The sequence below is a fragment of the Ictalurus punctatus genome, chromosome 13 (assembly GCF_001660625.3).
Source record: "Ictalurus punctatus breed USDA103 chromosome 13, Coco_2.0, whole genome shotgun sequence".
NCBI lineage: Eukaryota > Metazoa > Chordata > Actinopteri > Siluriformes > Ictaluridae > Ictalurus > Ictalurus punctatus.
In genome coordinates, this window is record NC_030428.2 from 20,562,226 (window position 1) to 20,587,800 (window position 25,575).

At 38.5% G+C, this 25,575-nt stretch overlaps 1 protein-coding gene across 2 annotated transcripts; it reads right to left on the reverse strand.

Annotated features, from left to right (window-relative positions):
• Positions 1 to 11,191: 11,191 nt before the first annotated feature.
• Positions 11,192 to 14,247, reverse strand: zfp36l2 (zinc finger protein 36, C3H type-like 2). 2 transcript variants are annotated; one of them, XM_017484359.3, is made up of 2 exons: positions 13,974 to 14,247; positions 11,192 to 13,771 (listed from the first exon to the last, which is right to left on the reverse strand). In XM_017484359.3, the coding sequence occupies exons 1-2, from the start codon at positions 14,022 to 14,024 to the stop codon at positions 12,686 to 12,688; spliced, it is 1,137 nt and encodes a 378-aa protein (XP_017339848.1). In that variant the 5' UTR covers positions 14,025 to 14,247; the 3' UTR covers positions 11,192 to 12,685. The 2 variants fall into 2 exon arrangements, with proteins under 2 accessions (XP_017339848.1, XP_017339849.1); XM_017484360.3 differs by having other exon boundaries at positions 11,192 to 13,768; positions 13,974 to 14,245.
• Positions 14,248 to 25,575: the final 11,328 nt, after the last annotated feature.

Sequence of the window (25,575 nt, forward strand, 5' to 3'; positions counted from 1 at the left end):
TTGAAGTAAATAATCAAATATTTACACATCTGCTAGCCACTAGACTTGAGTCATTGTGTCAGAGCTGACTAAGATCATGGCAAATTTCACAGAGTAACAGCTGCAATTTTCTTGCTGTTGAACTTCAGAGGTTCATAGTATCATGCAGTCAATCATTAATTCGAAAGGTTAGCAGTGGTAGCAGTGATAAGGATATACAATAAGAGATCTCATCTTAGAAAGCCATCTTGTCTGAACTTATACTTCACACTTGTGCATGAGGGTATTTCCACAGTTCACGTGAGAGAAGGCATCAGTAATTTACACTAATCCTTCTCAGCTTTAGCCTGAGCGTGCGTGTGAAAGCGGAAATTTTTCCATGGCATTTGAACATTTTATGGCCCTGTGATGATGCTCCTGCAGAAGCATGTCAGTCAGCTCCTACGCTGTTATCTGCTGTGGGGGATTGGGAGAGGCTGTCAGAACAAGTAAAAAACAAGTCAGTGGAGCGAGAAGACACACGTCAAAGCAAACTAGTATTTTTATGTACATGAATATGCACTTGTCCTTAGTCTCGCTTGTGTAATAATGGAATAGGAAAGTATGCACTGTTGATTTACTTTCCATTGTGAGTCAAGCATATAAAAAACATTCTCTCTCTAGCATGACTATCTAGCAGATGAATGGAATAAACATGGATGGACGCCTTGCCTCCTTCAGCATATGCATGTCAGTACTTTTCCAGTCTCAGTTCTGGAGCACTGCTGCATGGCAAAATGTAATTTTGCACTCACTCCTCTATGCCCGTGCCAAAGCATCAACTAATCATGAAGCCTATCATACAGGGGAATAACAAATTGTAAAGGGTCCTGCTGGCCATCATTTACGAAAGACTGACACACAACATGCAATTGTAAAACCAGTTTTATTTTACTCACCACACAGGGTAGAATATGCTCATATGAAAACAACAGCACGTTATACAATGTGAACATGCGAAAGTGAGAAATCTATTTCTGAATCAGGCATGTGGTTTGTGGCTCATGATACGTAACCGAAAACACACATATACATTTGTTTTACTGTCCTTGTGTGGACCTTCCATTGCACAATTTGGGCTAGTATCCCAGCCAGGGTGAATTCTCCCACCTTGCGCCCAGTGTTACCTGAATTGGATTTGGAACCACTGCGACCCTTAGCAGGATAAAGAACGAAAAATTTATGTTATGCCTACACCTAAATGTAGCTGAAACCTTAACCTCAGCAACCAAATAGAAACGTTTAGGGTCTCTTTTAAATAAAACCTGCTGTTTTTATTTGTACATTTGGGCCCTGCCAAGATATAAATACAACCCTCCCCTCCCCCCATTGACCCCCCCCCCCCCCCAAACTCAACCACCCACACACATATCATGAGATGATGTGAGCACATGCCTTACACGCAAAAACTGTGTGGTTTTCTGATTAACTGATAAAGCCCAGAAGGCCCTGAAGATATCTGTTCTTTTTCCTGAATCATCACACACTCCTCTTTCTCCAGTCTCTACATACAGTCTGACTCCTCATTAATGATTTGTAGGTCTTGGATATCCTGTTGTTATTTATTGTTGAACATTATCCTGAGCTGACTGTCAACAAGAATTAAGTGAATGATATGTTACCTTGCAAACTTTCTACTTCACTACAGTTCACCAGCCCTAATGGCTAATGTGTGTGTGTACAAAGGTGTTCATGCTTTCTTGTGCGCCCTTTTCCCATATCCAGTCCAAACTCCTTGAAAACCCCATCTGCATTTAGCACTTTTCAGCAGTATTGTAACAAATCTGTGATCCCACATTTTGTCATTCTGGCTGTAACTTAGAGTGTTTTCACATATGCAGCATTTAGTCCAATCGAATAAAGCCATGGTGCGTTTTCTCCCTTGGTGCTATTTGTTTTGGCAAGAAAGAACATGTACGTTTCCTCTGGGTTCTCTGCTTTCCTCCCACCTCCTAGAAACGTGCTGGTAGGTGGATTAGTTAAGCTAAATTGCCCTTGGGTGTGAATATGTGTGCTCATGGTGCTCTGCGATAGATTGTCCTCCCATCCAGGGTGTATTCCTATGTTATGCCCAGTGTTCCCAGGATAGGTTTCAGATCCACCATGACTGTGACCAGAATAAAGTGTGTACCAAAGATGAATGAATGATTTATATACTTATTTAATCATATTTACTTAACACCGGCTCTGTATTCTCCATGTTCAGGTGATTGTTTAAATTTTTTTATTTTAAGCACACTTGCCAACAGTTTGTTTGCAGTGTCCTACACTAATATTCACACCCTTGGTAAAAAAAAAAAATATATATATATATATATATATATATATATATATATATATATATATATATATATATATATATATATATATATATAAAATAATAATGATCTTTAATGTTTAATATTTTGATATTTTGTTAAAAAAAATTCACTACAATACTCTGCTCTCATGGATATCAAACAATTGCAAACACAACACAGGTTTATCAAAAAAATATTTCTTTGTTAAATATATGTGTGCAACAATTATTGGCACCCCAATGAATTCATATGAGAAAACTATATTTGAAGTATGCTCCCATTGATATTTTACATTTACAGTACACCCGGGAAACTAGGAACAAATAATTGTTCAACCATGACTTCCTGTTTCACAGGGATATAAATATGAGGTAACATATAGGCCAAATTCCCTTCGTCATTCATAACAATGGGTAAGACCAAGGAATGTAGTTATGATGTGCAGCAAAAGGTTGTTGAGTCTCACAAATTGGGAAGTGGCTATATGCTCATCATCAGGGCAACAATTAAGAAGTTCCTGTCAACTGGAAATGTTATGAATCAACCTGGAATTGAACGTGTGTCTATATTGTCTCAACACACTGTGAAGAGGATGGTTCAAGTGGCCAAAAAATCTCTAAGGATAACAGTTTTGAGAATTGCAAGTCAGAGTCAGAGAATTGCAAAAGTTAGTTGCATCTTGGGGTCAGAAAGTCTCCAAAACTACAATCCGAAGTCACATACATCACCACAAGTTGTTTGGAAGGGTTGCAAGAAAAAAGCCTCTACTCTCATCCAAAAACAAACTCAAGTGTCTTCAGCTTGCCAGACATTACTGGAACTTCAAATGGGATCGGGTTCTATGGTCAGATGAAACCAAAATAGAGCTTTTTGGCAATAAACTCCAGAGGTGGTTTTGACGCTCACAGAGAGGTAGCTATATGGAAAAGTACCTCATGCCCACGGTTAAATATGGCTCTTTAATGTTTTGGGACTGCTTTTTCTGCAAGAGGACCTGGACATTTTGTTAGACTACATGGCATCATGGACTCTATTAAATATCACCAGATATTAAATGAAAACCTGACTGCCTCTGCCAGAAAGCTTAAAATGGGCCGTGGTTGGATCTTCCAGCAGGACAATGATCCAAAACATACATCAAAATCAACACAAAAATACTTTACTGACCACAAAATCAAGGTCCTGCCATGGCCATCCCCATCTCCTGACTTGAAACCCATAGAAATCCTGTGGGGTGAACTGAAGAGGAGAGTCCACCAGTGTGGAACTTGAAATTTGAAGGATCTGGAGAGATTCTGTATGGAGGAATGATCTCAGATCCCTTGCCGTGTATTCTCCAACCTCATCAGGCATTATAGGAGAAAACTCAGAACTGTTATCTTGGCAAAGGGAGGTAGCACAAAGTATTGACTAAAAGGGTGCCAATAAATGTTACACACTTATATTACAAACTGTTAGTTAATCAGGGTACATTTAGTTCTACATTTGGTTAGTTTCTGCAGTACTGTACTGGCCTGTTTAAAAATGCTAATAGGCACCCTTGATTGTCAGTTCCACTATAACCCTCCATTCCCCCCACCCCCAAATTACACACCTCAATTAGCATGAACCTTTAACCTCCCACGCATACCTGGAGATAGAAATCCAGGATCAGGGGCAGAAAAGGTTGAACACAAAGCTCTTCCTGTCCAAAAGTACAAGTGAAAGAAATATACATGCTCCATATACTGCATAAGCCAGTGCAGGATCTTCCCTACAGAATTATTGCATACATAAATTCATCGCAAGGGTTTATAGCTCATGATTGTTTTTTGAAAGGCAAAATAACCTAGAGCATAAGTAGGTTTATCACTAATATACAATTTGTCTAGGATATAGTGCAGTGGATGTGCTTCATCTTGCTGTTCATGGAGGACAAAGTCCTATACTATAAGGCAGGATATTGTTTTATATGCTTTGGTGTGTCTGTGAGCACAGTTCAGCTCTCCCTGACTTATATTTGTTTACTGGTCTCTCAGACACAGAGTGAATATTACTGAGTGTTACTACACTACAACACCTGGTACTGGGCAAAAACTGGGTGACTAAATGAAATCCAACCAAACTGAACACCATTAGCCTTGCAGTCATCAAACCTCAAGCTTTTGTCACTGCTGAAAATATACTGGAAGAATTATAGTTTTCTAACAGTTGCTTTTCTACTGGTTTTAATATGTAGTTATGGCATTTTCTTTTCCAAATGGGTTGATGTCCCTATTTTAAGCCTCCAATTACTGCCATGTTAAAAAATATGTACACCCCATGGAAAATGTTGGCTTTTTGACATACGTGGCCAAGAAAACATTTGATCCTCTTTGCAGCAGGGCATATTTGTAAAGGTGATACACTCTATCAAATGACACATAAAATTGACATGTTGTAGTAATTTTCATTTAATTTAAATTAACAAAAACAGTCACATGGAAAAAGTAAGTACACACCTACATTTATCACACCTTCAAATCTATAAAAGAATCAGGTGTTCAAGATTGGGTGTTAGAGATTAGAACCTGTTTAGGGAGTGCAGGTGGAACCTGTCTTATTTATACCCCTCTCATATCTAATGTCTGGTGTTCCCTTTGCGATTGAGGTGTGTGGTGTCATCATGCCAAGATCTGTAAGGCCTTCAGAAATAAGGTTGTGGATGCCTATGAGTCTGGCAAGGGATATAAAAAATATCTCCAAATTATTTGAAATAAATCATTCCACTGTGAGGAAAATCATCTACAAATGGTGCAGATTTCAAACGACTGACAATTTGTCCAGCACTGGTCATCCCAGCAAATTCAGCCCAAGAGCAGACCATCTGATGCAAAAAGAAGTCTCCGAGAACCCCAAAATTTCATCACAGAATCTGCTAGTAAGTCTTGCAACTGTTGGTGTCAAAGTGCATGCTTCTATAATCAGAAAGAGATTGCACAAATCTGACCTGCATGGGAAGCGTGCCAGGAAAAAGCCTTTGCAAGACTACAGTTTGCCAATGAGCATATAGGCAAAGACCAGGCCTTTTGGTATAATGTGCTCTGGACAGACGAATCAAAGATAGAGTTGTTTGGCCACAGTAACAGCAGACATGATTGGTGATGACTAAAGACAGCTTTATCGGAGAAGCACCTCATACCACTGTGAAGCATGGTGTTGGAAATGTTATGGTTTGGGGTTGCTTCACTGTCTCAGGGACTGGACAGCTTGCAATCATTGATTCAACTATGAATTCTGCATCATATCAAAAAGTGCTTGAAGATGATGTGAGGCCATCTGTCTGAAAGTTGAAGCGAAAAAGAGGAAATGGAGGGTTATGGAATGGTCTAGACAAAACCTGGATTTGAATCCCATTGAAATGTTGTGGGGGGATTTGAAACTGGAAGTAAGTGCAAGAAAATCCTCAAACATCTTGCACCTGTAAGAATATTGAATGAAAGAGTGTTTTTTCAGGTGAAACGTGTCTGATAGACATCTAAACACAGACCATGCATCAATGAAGGGATCAGTCAATGCAGGTGCCACTGCAGAGAACCAGCTGTTTTCCTACAGGTAACAGCAAACATAAGTGTATATATATATATATAATTTGTGAAATTATTACCTGACAATTACCTGACATGGCAACTATGCCTTGAAAGCCCAACATAGGATTAAACAAGTATCAACAGATTTTTCAAGTGAAGCCCTCAGGCAGTTGATTGGAGGTTTCCTGGTTCATGCTTATACAACATTAAACTTGACATGGTCATAGATTACACACATTCTGCCAGATTCTCTCTCTCCCTCTCACACATACACATTGAGATACACACCATCATTGCAGTCGTATATTTAATACTCAGTCATGAAACATGCAGGAGTTTCAAGTTTGAACAAAATTCAGAAGTACAGTAGATATACAACAGAAAATTGTGCAGCATAATACTGATAAATAAATCTATTTATTGGGAACTTGAACATGAAATTGGCACTGATCTCCTATGTTTGTCTGCAAACACTGGTCTCAAGTAGTTCTTTCTTTGACCTATATGAGAGGGAAGTTAATGATTGGTCGTGAACATCTCATTTCAAGTCAGGTGAAACAGAGTAGCCATTCTCTCTCATCAGCCTCAAGCTCAAGGTCAGTTTCGTGCAGGCTTCACATTGACGTCAATGTAGGCTCCTAGCAGTGTGTGTGCTGTGCTGCATATTATGCCTTTTGATCTATTTAGCATTCAAGTTGGAGACATCACACAGAAAAAAGAAACTCAAAAGAAAGTCTCTGCAGCCAAAGTGCAGCTGCATATTAATTAACCTAATCATCTAACAACCATGGGAACATTTTCCTCCATTCAGCTATATTTCACTCCAGCCAAATAGATTAAGTAATCACATCTGCAGGCCGAAAACATGGCTTTTATAGTAAACAGGTTGTTCAATTGTTCTGTGCTATAGTAGTCAAATCAAATCCCAGATGGGACCTCCTTTCCTTTTGTTTAGACCTAAGTGAAGCATGTTGCTCGTGGAGTGGCCCTTGCATTCATTGTTGTGCCTCATGAAGTGGCAGATTCGTTGCACTTAACTGTTAATGTTTGTACCTGTAAATATATCTATATAATGCAGTTCCCTTCCATAGGTTAGACTTTATCACTCTTTAAACAGTAACATTGACTCCTCATGTTTACCGAGCAATATCTGGGCGCAGAATGCTATCTAATCAGCCAAAACTGTGGCAGCATCGCAATGCATAAAAGTGGCTACAGTGAGCACAGGCTCGCTGAAACTGAAAACATCAATAACTGGTCTTTTTCTAATCTTCAACGTTCCAGTTTCAGGGAGTGTGACCACCGTAGCCTCAGATTCCTGTTATTGGTTGATAGGAGTGGAACCTGATGTGGTCTTCTTCTGTTGTAGCCCATTTGCCTCAAGGTTTGACATGTTATGCATTCTGAGATGTGTGCACCATGGTTGTAACAAGTGGTTACTGGAGTTACCATAGGCTTTCTGTCAGCTTGACCAAGTCTTGCTATTCTCATTCTCAACAAGGTGTTTCCACTGCAATACTGCTGGATGGTTTTTGGATGTTTTTTCTTTTGTGTGTAAACTCTAGACTAGACCGAAAATCCCAGAAGATCAGTAGTTTCTAAAATATTCAATCCAACCTGTCTGGCACCAACAACCGTACCAGGGTCAGAGTCGCTAAGATCACATTTTTACCCCATTCTGTTGTTTGAACATGAATGAATAGCTGTACAAGTGTTCCTATAAAAGTGTTTGATGAGAGTATGTCTACGTAATGAAGCTCCCTTCCATAAGTTACAGTTTATCACTCTTTAAACATTAACATTAGCTCCTTTTTATTGAGCAAATCTTTATGATTTCACCTTTTATCCTTATGTCTATATGGACACAGTAAGCACTCTTAACAGTCTTACATTACTCAGTGTGCGATATTGTGTTCTGTACTGATTGTTTTCAGATAAGACAATCACTAAACTGTATGGCTGCCACAGAAGCAGTTTGCATTGAATTGGTTATGGCCACAGTGCTTTCTTTAAGGGAGGAAATATTCACACAGGGCTCTATGACTCCAACACTAGAGGAAGAGAAGGAGGAGGGTGGAACTTCCTTGCCTTGTGCAAGGAGGCACCAGGGATCACACCATGCACACACTTCTGTCAACAAAACAGGAAACTCACAGTTAGCGAGTTTGTTTGTCACAGGTGCACCACTACTAAAGATAAGCTCGAGCCAGACCGAAGCATGGTCCTCTAGCCTTCAGTACAGCCATCCTGTTCCTGAAAATGTGGCCTTTTATTAAAAGTACAACCACTCCCAATTTCTCGTAAATTCTCCCATGCACTCCCCCACCTTCCTAAAGCCTTCGAAGTCCACGTTTTGGTATTTGGAGTAAATATCTGAGCCTTTAGGAGGTAGCTCAGAAGGCCTGCAATTTTGAAAGAAATTCAATAAACAGGTTTACATGGCACCAATTATATATACAAATGTAAGAACCAGAGCTTGCATCATCCAGTGTTTTGCCATGACCATTTCAGTCTCTTCTGACGAAAGGCAGTGTGTGACATCTGACAGAGGTATAACAGATATATCAAGAAGATTTGGCAAATAATGGTCAGAGATGTCATGAATAATAACTTAATAATAACATGAATAATGCTTCAGGGAGGATACACAAAAGCTGTAGGTGGGGGCAGTTTTTAAGGCACAGAATTTATATCAAATTCAGAAAGGGATAGCTTTCTCGCTATTAATATCATCATAAGATACACCACTTAACCACATTATTCTTTTTAAATACGTGTTGGATACAACATACTAAATATATTGTTTAAAAATAATACTTAAAATCTTATTGTTATGATTTTATTGCATAGTATTATGACACCCCCCCCTTCAAAAATCACAGGCCCCCTCAGTTCAGATTTATTTTTATAAACCAAATATAAAAGAATAGACATGTTGTTTAAATGGGTATTATTGTGTACAATAATAACAGTAATAGTACATCATTTTTTTAAATTAACTTTCCACTCATCGAACTAATTTTAATAAGATTCTCATTAGAGTCCACTTGGCATTATTCATTGGCATAGCTTTGATAATGGTGGGTTGTGGTTTCCATAACTGTAACAAAGCTAGAAAATTTCAGACCTGTGGCTGTGTTTTATTGACCTCTGGACCCCACTTTGAAAAACATGGTACTAAATAATAATTTTTGGTGATGTGTCTCATATTACTGGCTCAAGCCTTGTGTGACTCTTAGTCTGCCTATTTATCAGCTTCTTGAACTGCTGCTCCAATTCTTATCTTGTTTGTAGTAATGTATAGGTACTGGTGTGCTATTTCAATTTCTTAACAGTGCATGAAGTAGCATTACTCGTAGCAGCTTCATTTCACACCCCAAATCTTCATTTTCATGAAAATCTTTCATGCCCTGTTATGCTTTACCCACCATTCCACTAAATAACCTTGCCATGCTATGTTTTACCCACATAAATAATGTTCACGTCCTGAAAGCTTGCCACATGTTTTATCTAGATCCACTTTATGTAAGCTTTATTTTGAATAGTGATTGCATCCACCTGATGCAAATAATCCACACTGTATGGTCAAATAACAGCTGCTGACATCATCCTACCCATCATGGTTTGCCATCCGTGTCAAATTATGCACTTTAAAACACGAGTTATATTCTTAATAAACCGTCACATATGGCTACTCAGAGATAAGCTGAAAGCATGCATTTCGCAATCCTCTAGGCGTGGGAATGCAACTCCAGTACTAACCTGATTTTTTTTTTTTATCTGGCTGTGTCAGCAACGTCTACCGTTATGGTTCTGTACCTTGAATAAGGTACTAATAAGTGACCATCACATCTTTTATGCCCCTTGTTAAGGGTTTACAAAGAACGTTATCAGAATGTTCAATGATGTATTCGATTAAGTTTCTATGTAAGTTTGGCTGTTACGTTTTAAGTAATGCTAATAAAATGCATGATGACATGATGTAATAGTTTGTGTCAGACTGTTCAAACAATGTTGCTTACGCAACATTCCCAGTTGGACAACGTACTATTATGGAACCCTTCATGTTAATGTCCTACAAGTAAAAATATTTCAGCATCACACTAAAACCAATTAAAAACATAAAAACTGAGGCTTTCCCTTTCATGGGGGTTCCAAGTAGAACACTTAGGAACATTTTTCTATCCAAAGCGCTTTCGAGAAATCTATTTTAAGAGAAGTTCTTTGATCTGTATTGTTCAGAAAACTTTAAACTGTTACCTTTGTGGGCATTTGCACACACTACCAAGGACTGACAATGAGTCTTAAGAAACGTTTTATCCTAGTGATTCAAGAATTCTTTATTTTCAGCATGTCAAATAGGAATATTCTACTTCTCACTGAAGCAGAGCTAAAATAAAGCAACGCTAGATGAAACACTTGTGTGGAAGCCATGGAAAGAAAAATGAAGAACAGCTTTGTTCCCAAGGGCCCCTAATCAGGGAACAGAGTATGTTTCCTGCTATTGTAATGCCAGGATCATTAAGGGCTGACGGCCACTTTTTCCTCACATACACATCTGCACTTAGTCACACACACACACACACACACACACACACACACCTGCAGACATTCGAACATAATCTCACACAAGCTTCAGCAAACATTTGTACAAATTCAGCTCACACTGGCCAAAGCTCCATCGCAATGCTTGCACAAAGTTCAAGAGCTTTGTCTGAAGGTCTAAGGATGTTAATATTTGCTGACCACCTTATCTTTAAGCAAACTCCCATTTGACTGTTTTTCTAATTGCTCTCCTGTGTGATAAATTGACTCTGATAACTTAATTTATCTTTATCATTAGCCTGACAGTTTTTTATTTATTTATTTCTTAATCTTCATAAGGAAGCAGAAGAAACTTTGAAATCCACTACAATATGCAAGATTCTGCATGTGTGGTTTAGAAACGGATCACATACTTTGGAGTGTAAACACACACATACACACACATGCACACTCACTCACACACACACATGCACACTCACTCACACACACACACACACACACACACACACACACACACACACACTACTTGCTATTCACAGGAGATCAGTCTAGCTCTCTCAACCTTTTGAAAGTGTACCAAACTCTATGACTTTGTAGGAGGTGTTCTTCTCAAAGAAAGGCATGAGGGAGGGTAGGGAGACAGAGAATAGAGAATAGAGATTGGTCAATCATTTACATCATTCCCATGCCAATAAGAGCTCTTTTCAATTTGAACGAGCTCCATCCTGACACTAAAACACATCCCTTTTGTATTCGTAAAGAAATATTCAACTCTCCTCCTTTTATTTAAAAGGTATCTTTATTAGGATATCAATGTAAAATATTTCAAAGTACAAATTGATGCCTCTGCATACACAATCCCTCATGAATCAAACTGACCTGTCTTTACATTCAAACTTATTGTTTTTTACCTTCCAATCCAAGTAGTCCAACTGATCATCACAAGTTAACTACATTATACAACATATTTTCAAAGTACTTCCCCGACCAGCAAGTTTAGTTCATCTATATGAAGTAAAAATACAAACTGTATTTATTTTTGTAATCATGTTATAAGGAATGGTGTATTCAAAATGATCCAAAACAAAAATGATCTTAACTGAATAAAAGCATTTAAATAGTCTAAATCAATGTAATCTTGATCTACATAAACAAAAACTACATTCAACTGAATTTTGCTTGACATAGGCACTAAAACATAATCCTTAGTTAAACTGATCTACAGTATGTGAGATCATTTACTCCATAGGCACATTTTAGAAGGTTAACATCAAGATAATAAGTGACTGCTACATTCCCTGGCACTTGACTGAAATAGTGCAACTATGTGCAAACAAAGGTTTTTTTTTTTCTTTTTTTTTTTTGGTTGTCTGTATCGCCCTTATGTTTTGTGAAGGTTTGAATTGTGAAGGCTAGTTCAACATTATACCTTGTAAAGACTCCTATACATCCTATACAAATCAAATGCCCAGAGATCCTCTGCCCCCCCCAAAAAAAAAAAAAAAACAACAACAACCCCAAACTAACCCAGAAATGAGGCCTCTTTAGATGCTCCCACTCTTATAACACGTCGTAAACAAAATTGAAATAAATAGCATACATTTTTATAAATTATTAACTTATTTACAACACATATACCCCCCCCCCCCCAAATATAACAAAAATATATTATTGTGAGAAAAAAAAAAAAAAGTGATTCCAGATTAACAATGGAGATCATAATCATAATTTAAAAAGAAGTATAAATGTATTGCTTTGGACTTGATAAATACTACACGGACTCAATTGATCCACAGAGGCCATACTTTTCACATGACAATAAATAAGTTAAATAGATTTCATAGCATGTAGCAAAGCGCAATGATAGCACTTAAAAACGCTTTAATAAATGCAGCGACATTCCACCAGCAGCAAAAAACTGCACTGACTGACACACGCCGTATGGGGGCGCTGTGAAAACAAGGCACATCACACGTTTTTCCCGATTTAGCTACTTTATCGGACAAAAACAAGAGCCCTTGATTAGCCCTTGATTATAAGGCACCTTCTTGGTTATTTGTTGTTTTTTTGTTTTGTTTTGTTTTTTTAAACCCTCAAGCTTGGGGTGACCTGCTTAACAAACACCGTCTGTGATGATTATTATAATTACTATAGTTATTATTATAAAATAAAAATATTAATAACAATAATATGAAATAATAATAACAATAATAATAAACAACAACAATGAATCAATAATAATAATAATAATAATAATAATAATAATAATAATAATCAGTCGTCTGAGATGGACAGCCTGCTGAAAATTGGCAGGCGTCTGTTTGAATCCAAGCTGGGCGACTCGGAGCCACTGATCGTGCCGGACGAGCAGCGGGAGCCGCTGACGAAGCTCTCCGGGTCCGAGAGGGAGTCCAGAGGGCTTGGTGGGGAGTCAAACACCGGCGGGGAGTCGGAGATAAGGCGCAGTGGCGCTAACGAGCTCACTGGGAACGGAGGCGACGTTTGCGGCCCGTACGAGGCCTGCCCACTGAAAGCACTTTGGGCGTGCGGGATTAAAGGGGCGAGGAAAGCTTTGAGGTCCTGTTCGGGGATCCCAAAGGCGTTTAAGCAGTGTGGACTCGGAGCCAGTGAGTCCTCGAAGAACGAGAGTGCGCAGGAGGTGGGCGGCGGCGGCGGCGTGCGAGACGTAGGGCTCTCGATCATGGCACTGTGAGAGCTTGAGAAACCCGAGAAACTCAGGCTGTGGTGCAACCTGGGTCTGTCCTTGTGCGTGAAAAACGGAGCGGACTCCTTGTCGGTCGGGAGCGCGCACTCGCCTCGCTGGAGTCTCTGCTGTGTATTCGGCGCGGCTCTGCGCTCGTCGACGTTGTGGATGAAGTGGCAGCGCGGGCCGTATGGACAGAAACCTATGGTGTGAAAGGTGCGGCATGGCTCGGTCTTGTACTTGGGATGGCGGGAAAGATTGCGCAGTTCGTGATAGCCGTGCGCAAACTGGCACTTCTCGCCGTACTTGCAGGAACCGTTTTCCTCGAAAGGCCTGCACAGCTCGGTTTTATAGCGGGTGGAGTTGATCTGAGAGCCGGGCTTGGGCTGGAGCATTTCCTGCAGCTCTTGACCACGTTCCCCTGTCTCGCTAAAGGCGCGGTCGCGAAACTTGTTCTCCTTATTCATATATGCTGGTGTAGGGCTCTCCTTGCCACCGCTGATGGAGTCCATGTGGCTGATGGAGTTAGCCCGGAAGTAGCCGCCCGCGTTGAACCTGTTATTGTTTTTATTGGAGGTGGAGAGCGGGATCCCCACGGTTCTCCTATCCAACACGTTGTTCAGGTGCATTGCATTAGAGCCTTGGCTTTTCTCCTGCTGGAAAGACAACACAATCATTTAGTCAGGAGTTCTTTACAGTGATATATTAGTCTTTACACTATTGCCAAAATTAGTTACCGACACACAGCTCTCAAGTTACAGCGTCAACATGAGGCTTGAGATATGCACTGTAAAAAACAACTTTGACACGGACACACTATCCTTTTTTTCTTCTTTTTTTTTGGAGCGATTTTCTTACCCTGTACAACAGGTCGAAGTCGTAAATGGAAGATAGTACTGAAGTCGACATTTTCTTCAGCAAGTTCAAGCTCAAAAAACTGTGTCGGACCGGGAGGGATCCTTGTGTGCAGTAATAAATCCACGGCTGGTGTTGTGTTTTTGTTTTTCTTATGAGATTTTTATAGTGGATAGAGATGAGAGAGCAGATAGTTCGCCGCACTGCTCTGTTCACTTCAACGCTCAGTGAGCCCTGGGTGTGGGGAGTGTCGCGCTTTGGCGAGCGTCGCACATGTGTATAAATGCCTTACAGTTGTTCCAGGGGAGGGGCTTGATGATCAAGGGGAGTGTTTTGGTGGTTTAGAGGAGGGGATTATAGAGTTTTTGCGACGCACTTTCTGAAATTTCCTGTAATCTAGTGACTCAGAGACGCACCTAGGCTGCTTTCAAGAGAATTTACTACTAATGCTACTCCTTATATCGCCTATATATAGTCTACTATGGAACTGCATAGAACAGACGGATCCAAGCACCTACCGACTAATCCGAGACTCTCGGAAACTTTTCCTATGGAGGCTTTTGACATACTTTGTGCTATTTCCTGCGACAACAGACCTATATGGTTTAGGACGTAGATATCCCATGTCATTCTGCAAACCGGAAGCACTTGGAAACTAATTGCTCTTATCACAAAGCGGCTTTGTCCAAGGCGTCCATGTGCTTTAGATAGATCTCGTATAATCCAAAAAGCAAAGCGGTGCCATGCTTTACTAAACCAGAAATTCATATGAAACAGAAAGAACAACATTGTCAAGCCTAACAGCGCCACCCACTGACTTTTATTAATGATTTCAACCAATAATGTGAATAATGATCCTAATACAAACGTAGGGTTTAGTAACCGCACCCCAGTCACCATTTAGTGCACTATGATTTTAGAGCTTTAATATTAGAGAATGTCTAGTTCAGTAATGAAATCCACCCACTGCACTGCTTAGTGTCAGCTCTAATTATGTACCCATGAGATTACATAATATCCACAATTCACTTTGACATAAAGGCTAAATAAATTAGGGCATTATTTCAGACATTGGATTAATTTCTTGAACTGATTCTATTTCTTACTTTGTTAATTAGACCTTCACCTAGTTTTTCTACCTATTAAGTCCAAAGTCTTAAAAACAAATAAATATGGTCCCTCTCATTGGACAAACTCCTTATTCATTCACTTAAATTCAGGAGTTTATTATTTCTTAAAACTAGGACAAATAGTCAAACACAAGTATAATTAAAAGTGTAATCACACAGTAAATAATCCATCAATCTATCCATCAATTTTCTGTACCACTTATCCTCACAGGGTCTTGGGGGGCCTGGAGCCTATCCCAGGGGACTTGGGCTATGAAGCATGGAACACCCTGGATGGGGTGCAAACCCATAGCGGGTCCCAATCACAAACACACACTCACACACTTGATTGGAAATACCGAAATATCAGCCTACAACACATGTCTTTTGACTGGGAGAGGAAACCCAGTGTACCTGGAGGAAATCTCTGGGGCACAGGGAGAAGATGCAAACTCCACAGGGTGGAGGTTGGAATCGAACCCTAGCCCCGGAGGTGCAAGACAAACATGTTGACCACTAAGTCACTGTACCCCCCACTATAAATAATTGTTTATTTAATTATTGAATATTACAGCACTTGCTTTTCTTTTTTAAGTTAACTTCATGTACCGTTGTTGTTATTGTTGTTTTTAATTGTTTAAACTTTTTTTTGACTTCCATTGACCTCTAAATGTTATATAATTTAGATTACTTTATTAAAGTAAATCAACAATTAAAAAAAAAAAAATTTTTTTTAAATTCAAGAAAACTTAATTTGCATAAGAAATGGTCCAGTGCTTTACTGGCCACAGGAGAGACTTGACCTGTCTGAAATCCATATCCTTGCTCTCACGGAAAAGAACCTATGTGAAGTGAGATTTGCCTGGTGCAGACTCTGTTTGTGGGAGGCAGGAATAGAGGCTATTTAAACTTTATTCCACGTTACAATTTTGTAAAAATTCCCATTGCCATAAATTGGCAGTTTCTCTTACTACAAGTGGCCACACTGGCATCCCGTATGGATGTTTATTTGTGGTTTTTGGATTATGTAATGTGTTACATCAGACACAGGGACTGTCCCACTTTGCATGATTCAACCCTTCATACAGGCTAAGGATTTGCTCCTCATTAGGTCGGTGAGTAAAGGGAAATGGGGACAGACAAATAATTATTTCCATAGCAGAACAAAAAGTGACAGAACACAAATCATAGAGGATGCAGGGATTGGCTGCAAACTATCAATTTGGTGTTTTAAATTACACTGTGAGAGTGTGAGGGATTCTTCTTTTTTTCTTAAAAAAAAAAAAAAAAAAAAGATGTCTAAGCCATATGCCTGGCATGGGTCATAGACAGCCATATTGAAACCACACTGTCCAAAACAAGAAAACTGTCTCACAAAACTTCATCCACAGCAACCACTCATGCATTACAAAGGCTGCGCTTCTCACTGAGATGCTCTGATCATTCCAAAACATTACATCATTGCTTGGAGTGGGAACATCACTATGAGGGCCAAGACGTCTGTGCCTCTACACACTGGTCTCTTTGTGATGACCACAGAATGTTTCCAAGGCGACCACTCGGTATAGAGGACATCCCACAAAGGAAGGGATCACACACCCCTTTCTGCTAATGTTAATGTTTGAACACACTAGTTCTTTGCCTTTCCCTGAGCTAGTGGAACAGGTGCACAGGTGCATGCTCCTCAACATGACAATTCTGAAACAACATACATATACTACACTGAACTCATTTCTTTTGTCTTTCAAAGAGTGTCAATTGCTAGGGAATAGGGCATGTTAACCCATGCAACAGCAACAGAGCCATACATCTCTTTCTGCTTCCTCTTCTATGCTTCCATGTGCACACCATCTTCCACTGTTAGGGAACACACCTGCAGGGCATCAGTTTCCAGCTATAGGATTTATGTGGAGGGGCAGCAGGTTGTAAATCAGATAAATTTATTCCCAAAGTCATCTTCCCAAACAGCAGGCAGTGGTGCATCCAGAAGCCCTGTTTGAGGTCTGCTCTGCTTGTTTATGTACGGTTACACCCAGAGCTGAATTTAACCCCAGCTACCATCTGCTGCAGCACCCAGGCCACTGCCCTGTGCATCAGACTGGTTTGGGTCGGTTTGCTCTGCTTGCCTGCTACAGAACCCGACTTGCCACTCCGGGTTATTATTGTCAGAGGCGTCTCCCCTGTGGGGATTTTTTTTTTAGCTAGGCATTTTCTTTTTTTTCATATATTGTGACCCAAGGGTCAAGTGAGGTGCTCTTCAGCCCAACTTCATAATAAACTATGTTTATAACTAGTTTTAAAATTTAAGAAAGAATGCTACACATCATGGTCACTGTTATGCTAGACAACTTGGCAGTGCATCTAAAATCTAAACAGTGTTTAAAATTCATGCTTGTTCACTTTCAGTCTGTTCTCCATGTTTAAAATTGACACATACTGTTCTGGATAACGACTGATCTCCTGAGCCAGTGTGGTGTTCCTCCCTGTGCTCAGTGCCACAGCGTTGGGTCACAGGCTGGGTATTCTGAGCTGTAGAATGCCTTGCTGGCCTCGCCACAGTCAGGAAACCTTTCATTAAAACAGCCGAGGGAGGTACTATGGACACCCCCATCTAGGACACCACCTCAGACCATGCTGTAAAGCACTCTGCACAACACTGTACAGTGTGTAGCAATAAATAAATCAATGCACTAATATAGACACATACTGAATTTAATTATAGAGAGGCTGGTTAAATATTGAGATATAACTCCTAATGAAATGCAGTATAGCTTTCGAATGTGTTGTGGAAATGTCATTTTAAAAAATCTTTTAAAATTTTGAATTGTTTTGCAGTACGTAAATGTAGAAAGGGACACAATTACTTGCACTTGTAATTACTTGTTTGGTAATGGTTTATATAACCCACGGGTAAGCAGGTAGAAACCTAATGGCATCTTATGGAAACACACTGCCCTCTGCTGCTGAGGTGGTGATTGCTGCTGTAGTGTCTTCACATGTTCCATCGCCACTAATATATGATGTTGTCATTACTTTGAATGTAAAACATAATAATAATAATAATAATAATAATAATAATAATAATAATAATAATAATAATAATAATAATATAAGCCCATGCCAGAAATAATATTTCTTCAGGATAAAACTGTGCTTGTCTTTCTGTACCATTGGGTGTTTTTGTTCTTCTGAAGAAACACTTAAAGATTTTATACAGATCTCTACAACTATGTTTCTATCAGAAAGGCTTCCAAATAAATCCATTTAGGAAGCTAATAACCTTTAAGCATTCTCCAAATCATATGAGTATACTTAATCATATATGATCATTTAATGTAATCACACAGAATTAGTCTTAAGGAACTGTGGACGGTTCCACATCTCATGAGTATAATTATCACTGTACATAGCTTTCATGTGCGTACTGGATAATAGGCCTTAGGTCTTGCAGAAGTAAAAGAAAAGAGGTTAATAATAGCCTAAATGCAAAATGAGGCTAATTGTAAAATCATGAAAACGTGTTTAACTAAGGCTTAAAAGTAGTGAAAGGAATGCTAGGATGGAAGGCCTAAACCAGGGCTATGGCCTGCATGTTACTAATTTATCAATCCAACAGAGACAGGGAAACTGTTTTGCAGATGGACTAGTTTTATGTTATGTTTTTACCCGGAGTTGATGTTGTCTTATTTTCAGCACCAGAGGGCGATATTGTCATATTCTATATCATTTAATCTACGCGTCTAGACCAGTGCATTTCCTCTCCTTTTCCAATTTTATTTTAGTAAGACATGTGTGACCTGGAACAACAACAACAACAACAACAACAACAACAACAATAATAATAATAACAATAATAATAATAATAAAAAGGAAGTACAAGAAGAAGAAGAACAACAACAACAATACTACTACTACTGCTACTACTACTACTACTACTACTACTACTAATAATAATAATAAAATAATAATAATAATAATAATAATAATAATAATAATAATAATAATTTTATTTAAATAGAAGCTCATTTAAATTGAATATCAGATTTAACATTAAAACCAGGGGCGGATTTAGTGATTTAGGGGCCCCAGGTAAAATGTAGGAATGGGGCGCTCATTTCAGCATTTTATCATCGATATTTAAATTTTCAGCATACCTTATTTAGCATTAATAGCAATAATCAGTGGTGAACTGGGATCAAAAAGTAGCCCTGGACTTTCTGGGCCAGAGCGGACCACCACACCCGGCCCACAACACGCCCCATCATAGCACACCAACTCATTGATGGTTAGACCAATTTTTAACACCAGTTACTAGAATAAAATTATAACACAATAGAGAAACATAAATGCTATTTAAATATATTTATTTAAAGTAGCACTGAACATATATCAAGTCATGTTTGTAAAATAGGCAAACAGAAACAGAAGAACAGTGTGACAAATAATATAAACCAATGAAGACAGCATGGTAGCTAGTCAGGGGGCATTATCTGGGTCCAGTGTAGGAGAACTGCACCTCTCAGCTGTACAACTCCTGAATCCGGACTGAAACTTTATATTTTAACACTAACATGAATCCACATCTAATCATTTTACCCCCCAAAATAGGGAGAGACAGAGAGAGACAGAGAGAGAGAGAGAGAGAGAGAGAGAGAGAAAGAGAGAATGGACCCTGCTGCCTGTCCCAGCCTCGCTGTTCTTTGGCTGTAGTGTTGGAGCAGTCAGCTCCTGCAGAACTACAATTTGCCTTCATACCAAAGGCAAAATCTGTTAATTAACACTTCACAGGCTTTGATAAAAAACTTTTTACTTTCCTCCCACTTTCTCTTTTTTCAGCCCCACTGCTTCACTTCATTTTCGCTCTGTCTGTACATTACACCTGATGTCGCCAGCGTTTGCACAAGTTGGTTACTTTCTTCCTGAATCATTTCCGCGTATGCGCAGTAAAATTGTGGAATAGTCCAACGTAGTGGGTACAACAGCCCTGTGTACGACAACACTGTGTGTTCTGACACCTTACAGTAGCACTTCTGTGGGAATTTAATCTCATCTGCCAAGAAACTGAATCTGGGGAGAAAATGGATGTTTCAACAAGACAAGGACCCCAAACTTAGAATCAAAATAACTCAAGAATGACTTACAATACAATAAATCACCTGACTTGAATTCCATTAGCAAGTTAGTCCATTAGATGGACCGTTTTAACCTTGTGGAATTGAAGAAAATTTGGCTAGATTGATGGGCCAAAATTAAACCACAATGCTGCAACAAAGGTAATAGGATAAGTCTTGCTGTAGACATCTTGAAGCTGTAACTGCCAACAACAGGTTTGCAATAAATTAATAATGTTGGTAAATTGTACTGTCTGAATAATTTGTTCCCTGTACATTTTGCTTGATAAACATATTTTGGTATATGCCTATGAATGCATACTCTTTACAAGTAGTCAAAAGACATCAAAACACATTTTGTGTGTAAATTTGGAGTGGATATATCCACAGGTATATTAAATAACAAAAACAAAAGTGTCAGAATACATAAATACACCAACATACTGCCCATCCCAGTAAAATAATGAATTATATATATATATATATATATATATATATATATATATATATATATATATAAATATATATATATATATATATATATATATATATATATATATATTATATTATATTTAACAAGATAATAAGGTAATAAAAGATAACAAAAACACTCAAAAAGTATATATAGATCAAGTTAAATAAGAATGTAATCTGCATTTAAAACCAGGCATTCCTGATGTTTTCTGGAACACTGCACTCAGCTGAGTGATGTGCATGAGATATACAGGTTATACTGTATACTTGAGTAAACCAGGCTCTATACAATATTAATCAGGACTTTACAATCAATGCAGAATGATGCTGGCAGCCAAAATAGGACCTGCTAAGTACTGCTGCATTCTGAACTGGCTTCAACTTTGATCAAAAAGACATCAGGGCACACAAGTGCACATTATACATAAAAACTCACACAAATTACCAGACATATCAGCACTGTCCTTGGAGGTGGATGAAAAGGATCAATACAACAGTGGTGCAATCTTTCATCCCTTGCTGACCTAAGCCGTAATGATGCCAACAGTAATGCGACATGGCAAAAGAAAATTCATTAAACTTTTACGTCTAACTTTAAGATTGCTGAGTGGATTAATAAAGGAGGCGAGAAAGGCTTGTTGGCTCTGGCACCCAGGAAGTAAAAAGTTGTCTCATGCTTGATTGCCATCCCCACACCGCAAACTTACACGACCTGGCAGAATGAACCCTGACCCCCACCAGGGCCTAAGTGGTAGTGTCAGAGGTGCAAGGCATGGAGGAGGAAGGAGAACTGACTAGAGGAAAGCTGAGGACAGGTCTCTGCAGTGTAAAACCTGCATTAATAGCAGCCACCAGTAAATAACTCAGATGAGCATTCACGTCAATAACACATATGAGTGAAGACAGTGAAACAGAAAGACAAGAACATTAAGTTAGAAAGGAGTGTGAGAAGGTCAATGTTCACTGCTCAGATTTTGGAAGCTCAACAACAACAACAACAACAACAACAACAACAGCAGCAGAACTGTAAAGCTTAAAGTGGTTTGTATATGTTAAATATTCTGCACATGTTTATCTAAAAAAAAATGAAAAATGAAAACCTATCTCATCCCAACATACAACAACACATTTTCTGGAGCTCTAAGTCTCAGTCGAAATTCCTGTGCCCCTTTCATTGACAAACAATCTCATCGGATTAATCTCCCTGCTAAGCAGAGCATCAGCAGCTCCTCGCCTTTAGTGTCAGCTGTCAACACACAGATTGCCACAGAGGTCTGAATTAATGCTCAGAATATTTCCCAGCAATAATAAGAAAATCTCTTTGTCAGGTGGGCAACTTGACCATGATGCTTCAGTGGGGTCTAGCAAAAATCGCTTAATTAATGCACAAGTCTCACTGTTGCATAGTTGCCTATTTTTTTATACTCATATAAAAAAAAGCACAAGCATGATTTGCATAAGCAGAAGGTGACCTTGTGATACACATTACATAAACACACTTCTGCACACACACAGTGGGATATTGACATTGAGCATGAAATGAACTAAGTGATCTCAACTCAATAACAATTTCATTATTCACATCACTGACAAGTGAAAACTCAAATTCAGACATTTTCAGACAGGTTCATGCTTACAGTTTTTGCTAGAGGTAAAAAGTGAAAAAGTGTCTAAACTAAGGTTTACAATCAATGGCTTTATATAAAGGTTAGCTGGCATTATGGTGTGATGAACTTCAGCATCATCTAATTTCATAATCCTATAAGTAACATTATGGGAATGTACTAAATACTGACTTCATATGGTGCTCTTTTGCACATGCCACAAAAACTTATTTTTTTGTTATTCAAATATAAATTATCCTTTATATTTATTTTGGCAGAAATACTTTAAGTTTTCTGCAGAAGTTATGTTTACTTCTTTTCACTCCAAATAACCAACAAAATATGTAATTTGGTCAGGGATGCCCAAACCTTTGCATACAAATGTACCAGTGTGAATATACAGGAATATATCAATAACTATACCATAATAAGCAGCAGAAAGATGAACAAATCACAGGGACATATTGTACATTGTACATTGTTTGCAATAATGCTGTACTAAACTGCCCATTACAGGGTCTAGCATGATAGTATTCGTAGTCACTCTGAATAAGGCTGTAAATGTAAATACAATAATGCCTAAAGGAGACAATAAACTTTTTCTATTATCAAAAAATCCAGAATTCCATGTATTGTAATTTCCTAATGCATAGGATTCCAAGTAAATATGAGATTTATATGTTCTGAGATACTCAATATACTGCACAAGAATCACACAGAGGGCCCAGAACACAGCTGGAGGAGTAGCAATTGAGGTTGAAGCTCACAACTTTAACCACAAGTAAAGAGGAACCTGTCACTATGACAACATATCAACTGGAGTCACTGAAAGCATTAAGTATACAAGAACAAAAGGTCAAACCATATACAAAAAAAAGAAGAAGAAATATTTAATGTGTGGGAACCGTGTAGTATGAAAACATATGGGAAACATATTTAATGTATGCACTGTGAAATCAGAAAACAACTACATCGCTAACACAAAAATAAAAACAATGTGAGTTGTATGTTTTTACATTTTTACAAGTTTGGAACTGTATAAAAGACGATAAAAAGCTGAGGGTATAGAGGATGTTTGGGCTGCAGATTTCTGGATTTATTTTGAAGGAACACAGTTTATTAATCATAATACTGTAATGTAGTAATAAAATTGATCATTACTGTAAGCATCACACTAAAACATTATGTTATAGTTGTGGTGATTTTTACATTATTAAATATCATCTCTATGTATTATTATACTTTAATTTAACGCATTGCAGATCATGTGCTAAAAACTAAATTCTAAAATCTTTCATTCAACATTATTGGTGTACAATACTTGCAATTATTATTATCAGGAAATATGAGGATTTATAATTAATTAATATATTATTAATAATCTCCTTTTTCACTAGTAGAAAGACAGAACCTCTTGCTTTCCTGCTCTGTAGTCTGTTTTAATAGATGAGCAGTGATGCAATACCTTGTAAATGTGAACGCTTGGAGGGGGTTCACTTCAAATTAATCATGCTGGCTGGTCTACACAGCATTAAATATTAAGTGCTGGAGCCGTTTTGTTTGAATAATTATTTCCGCCACAGGTGGAGTTGGCAGCCAGAGCGTGGCGACTTGGAAAATGCATTTTGATGAGGTTTGGGATTGAATAAGCAGGGGAGACTGAAAGCTCCTTAATGTAGCACTCAGTTAGGCTGCTTATTTGTTTCATGTATCCACTCCGTTCAGAGATGGTCCAGGTCCAGGTCTGAGCTGATGGTGACCTTTTAGGCTTTAGTACCAATCCTGCCTTTGACCAAAGGAGGCTTAATGGAGTGAACAAGCATGCCAGCAATCTAATGAAGACATGGTCAAGCATGCTTCTTAGCCTGGGAGGTTACTCCACTTACCCTGAGGCTTATATAATAAATGTGCTTCATGCATGAATACTGATTGACCAATTAAGATTCAAGCCTGCTGTGTGTATTTTCAATAATGTGAGGAGGTAAAGGATTTGAGTAGATTGCTGTGAAGATAATTAGCATACATTATGTTTACAACTATTAAGAGAATGCTCATAATGCTCATTTCTCTGTAACTGATGATGGTGTAACAACGTGTGTCTTACAATTAAATGATTGTGATACAAAAAGTGCATCCTATCGCTGAGTTTGCATGTTTCGCTTTTACTTTAAGATGGATGAGCATAAATCAAAATATTTTATACATAATACAAAATACCCCAGATCTATACACTATATACAGTGATGCTTGAAGGTTTGTGAACCCTTTTCTATATGTTTGCACAAATATGACCTAAAACATCATCAGATGTCCTAAAAGTAGACAAAGAGAACTAAATTAAACAAATGAGACAAAAATATTATACGTGGTCATTTGCTTATCGAGGAAAATGATCCAGTATTACATATCTGTGAGTGCCAAAAGTATGTGAACTTTTGCTTTCAGTATCTGGTGTGACCCTTTTATACAACAATAACTGTACCTAAACATTTGCAGTAACTGTTGATCAGTCCTGCACATCGGCTTGGAGGAATTTTAGCCCGTTCCTCAATACAGAACAGCTTCAACTCTGGGATGTTGGTGGTTTTCCTCATATGAACTGCTTGCTTCAGGTCTGTCCACAACATTTCTATTGGATTAAGGTCAGGACATTGACTTGGCTTTTCCAAAACATTAACGTTATTCTTCTTTAACCATTCTTTGGTAGAACAAAGTTGTGTGCTTAGTTTCATTGTCTTGCTGCATGACCCACTTTCTCTTCAGATTCAGATCATGGACAGACAATTTCCTTTAGAATTCGCTAGAATAATTCATAATTCATTGTTTCATCAACAATGGCAAGCTGTCCTGGGCCAGAAACAGGACCAAACCATGATACTACCACCAGCATGTTTCACAGATGGCATTAGGTTCTTATGCTGGACTGCAATATTTTCTTTTCTCCAAACACAACACTTCTCATTTAAATAAAATAATCGATTTTGGTCTCAACTGTCCACAAAGCATTTTTCCAATAGCCTTCTGGCTTGTCCGTGGTCATTCTCTTTGGAGAGCAGTGGTTTTCTCCTTGCAACCATAGCTATGCACACCATTGTTGTTCAGTGTTCTCTTTACATGTGTGAAAATCTGATTATGTTTTAGGTGATGATTTTATGCAGCTATATAGAAAATTCCCAAACTTTTAAGCACCACTGTAAGTTTTTGAACAACTGACCATCACACCCTTATGTGACCCTTCTCCAAACTGTTGCTACAATGATGAAAGCACACAATTGTGTAGGATATCTTTGTATGCTGTAGCATTACA

Excerpts from the sequence above, each read along its gene's own strand:
- zfp36l2 (XM_017484359.3), bottom strand. The coding sequence starts at position 14,024 with ATGTCGACTTCAGTACTATCTTCCATTTACGACTTCGACCTGTTGTAC. Across the intron at positions 13,772-13,973 it reads ACTTCGACCTGTTGTACAGG|CAGGAGAAAAGCCAAGGCTC; the intron begins GTAAGAAAATCG and ends TTGTCTTTCCAG.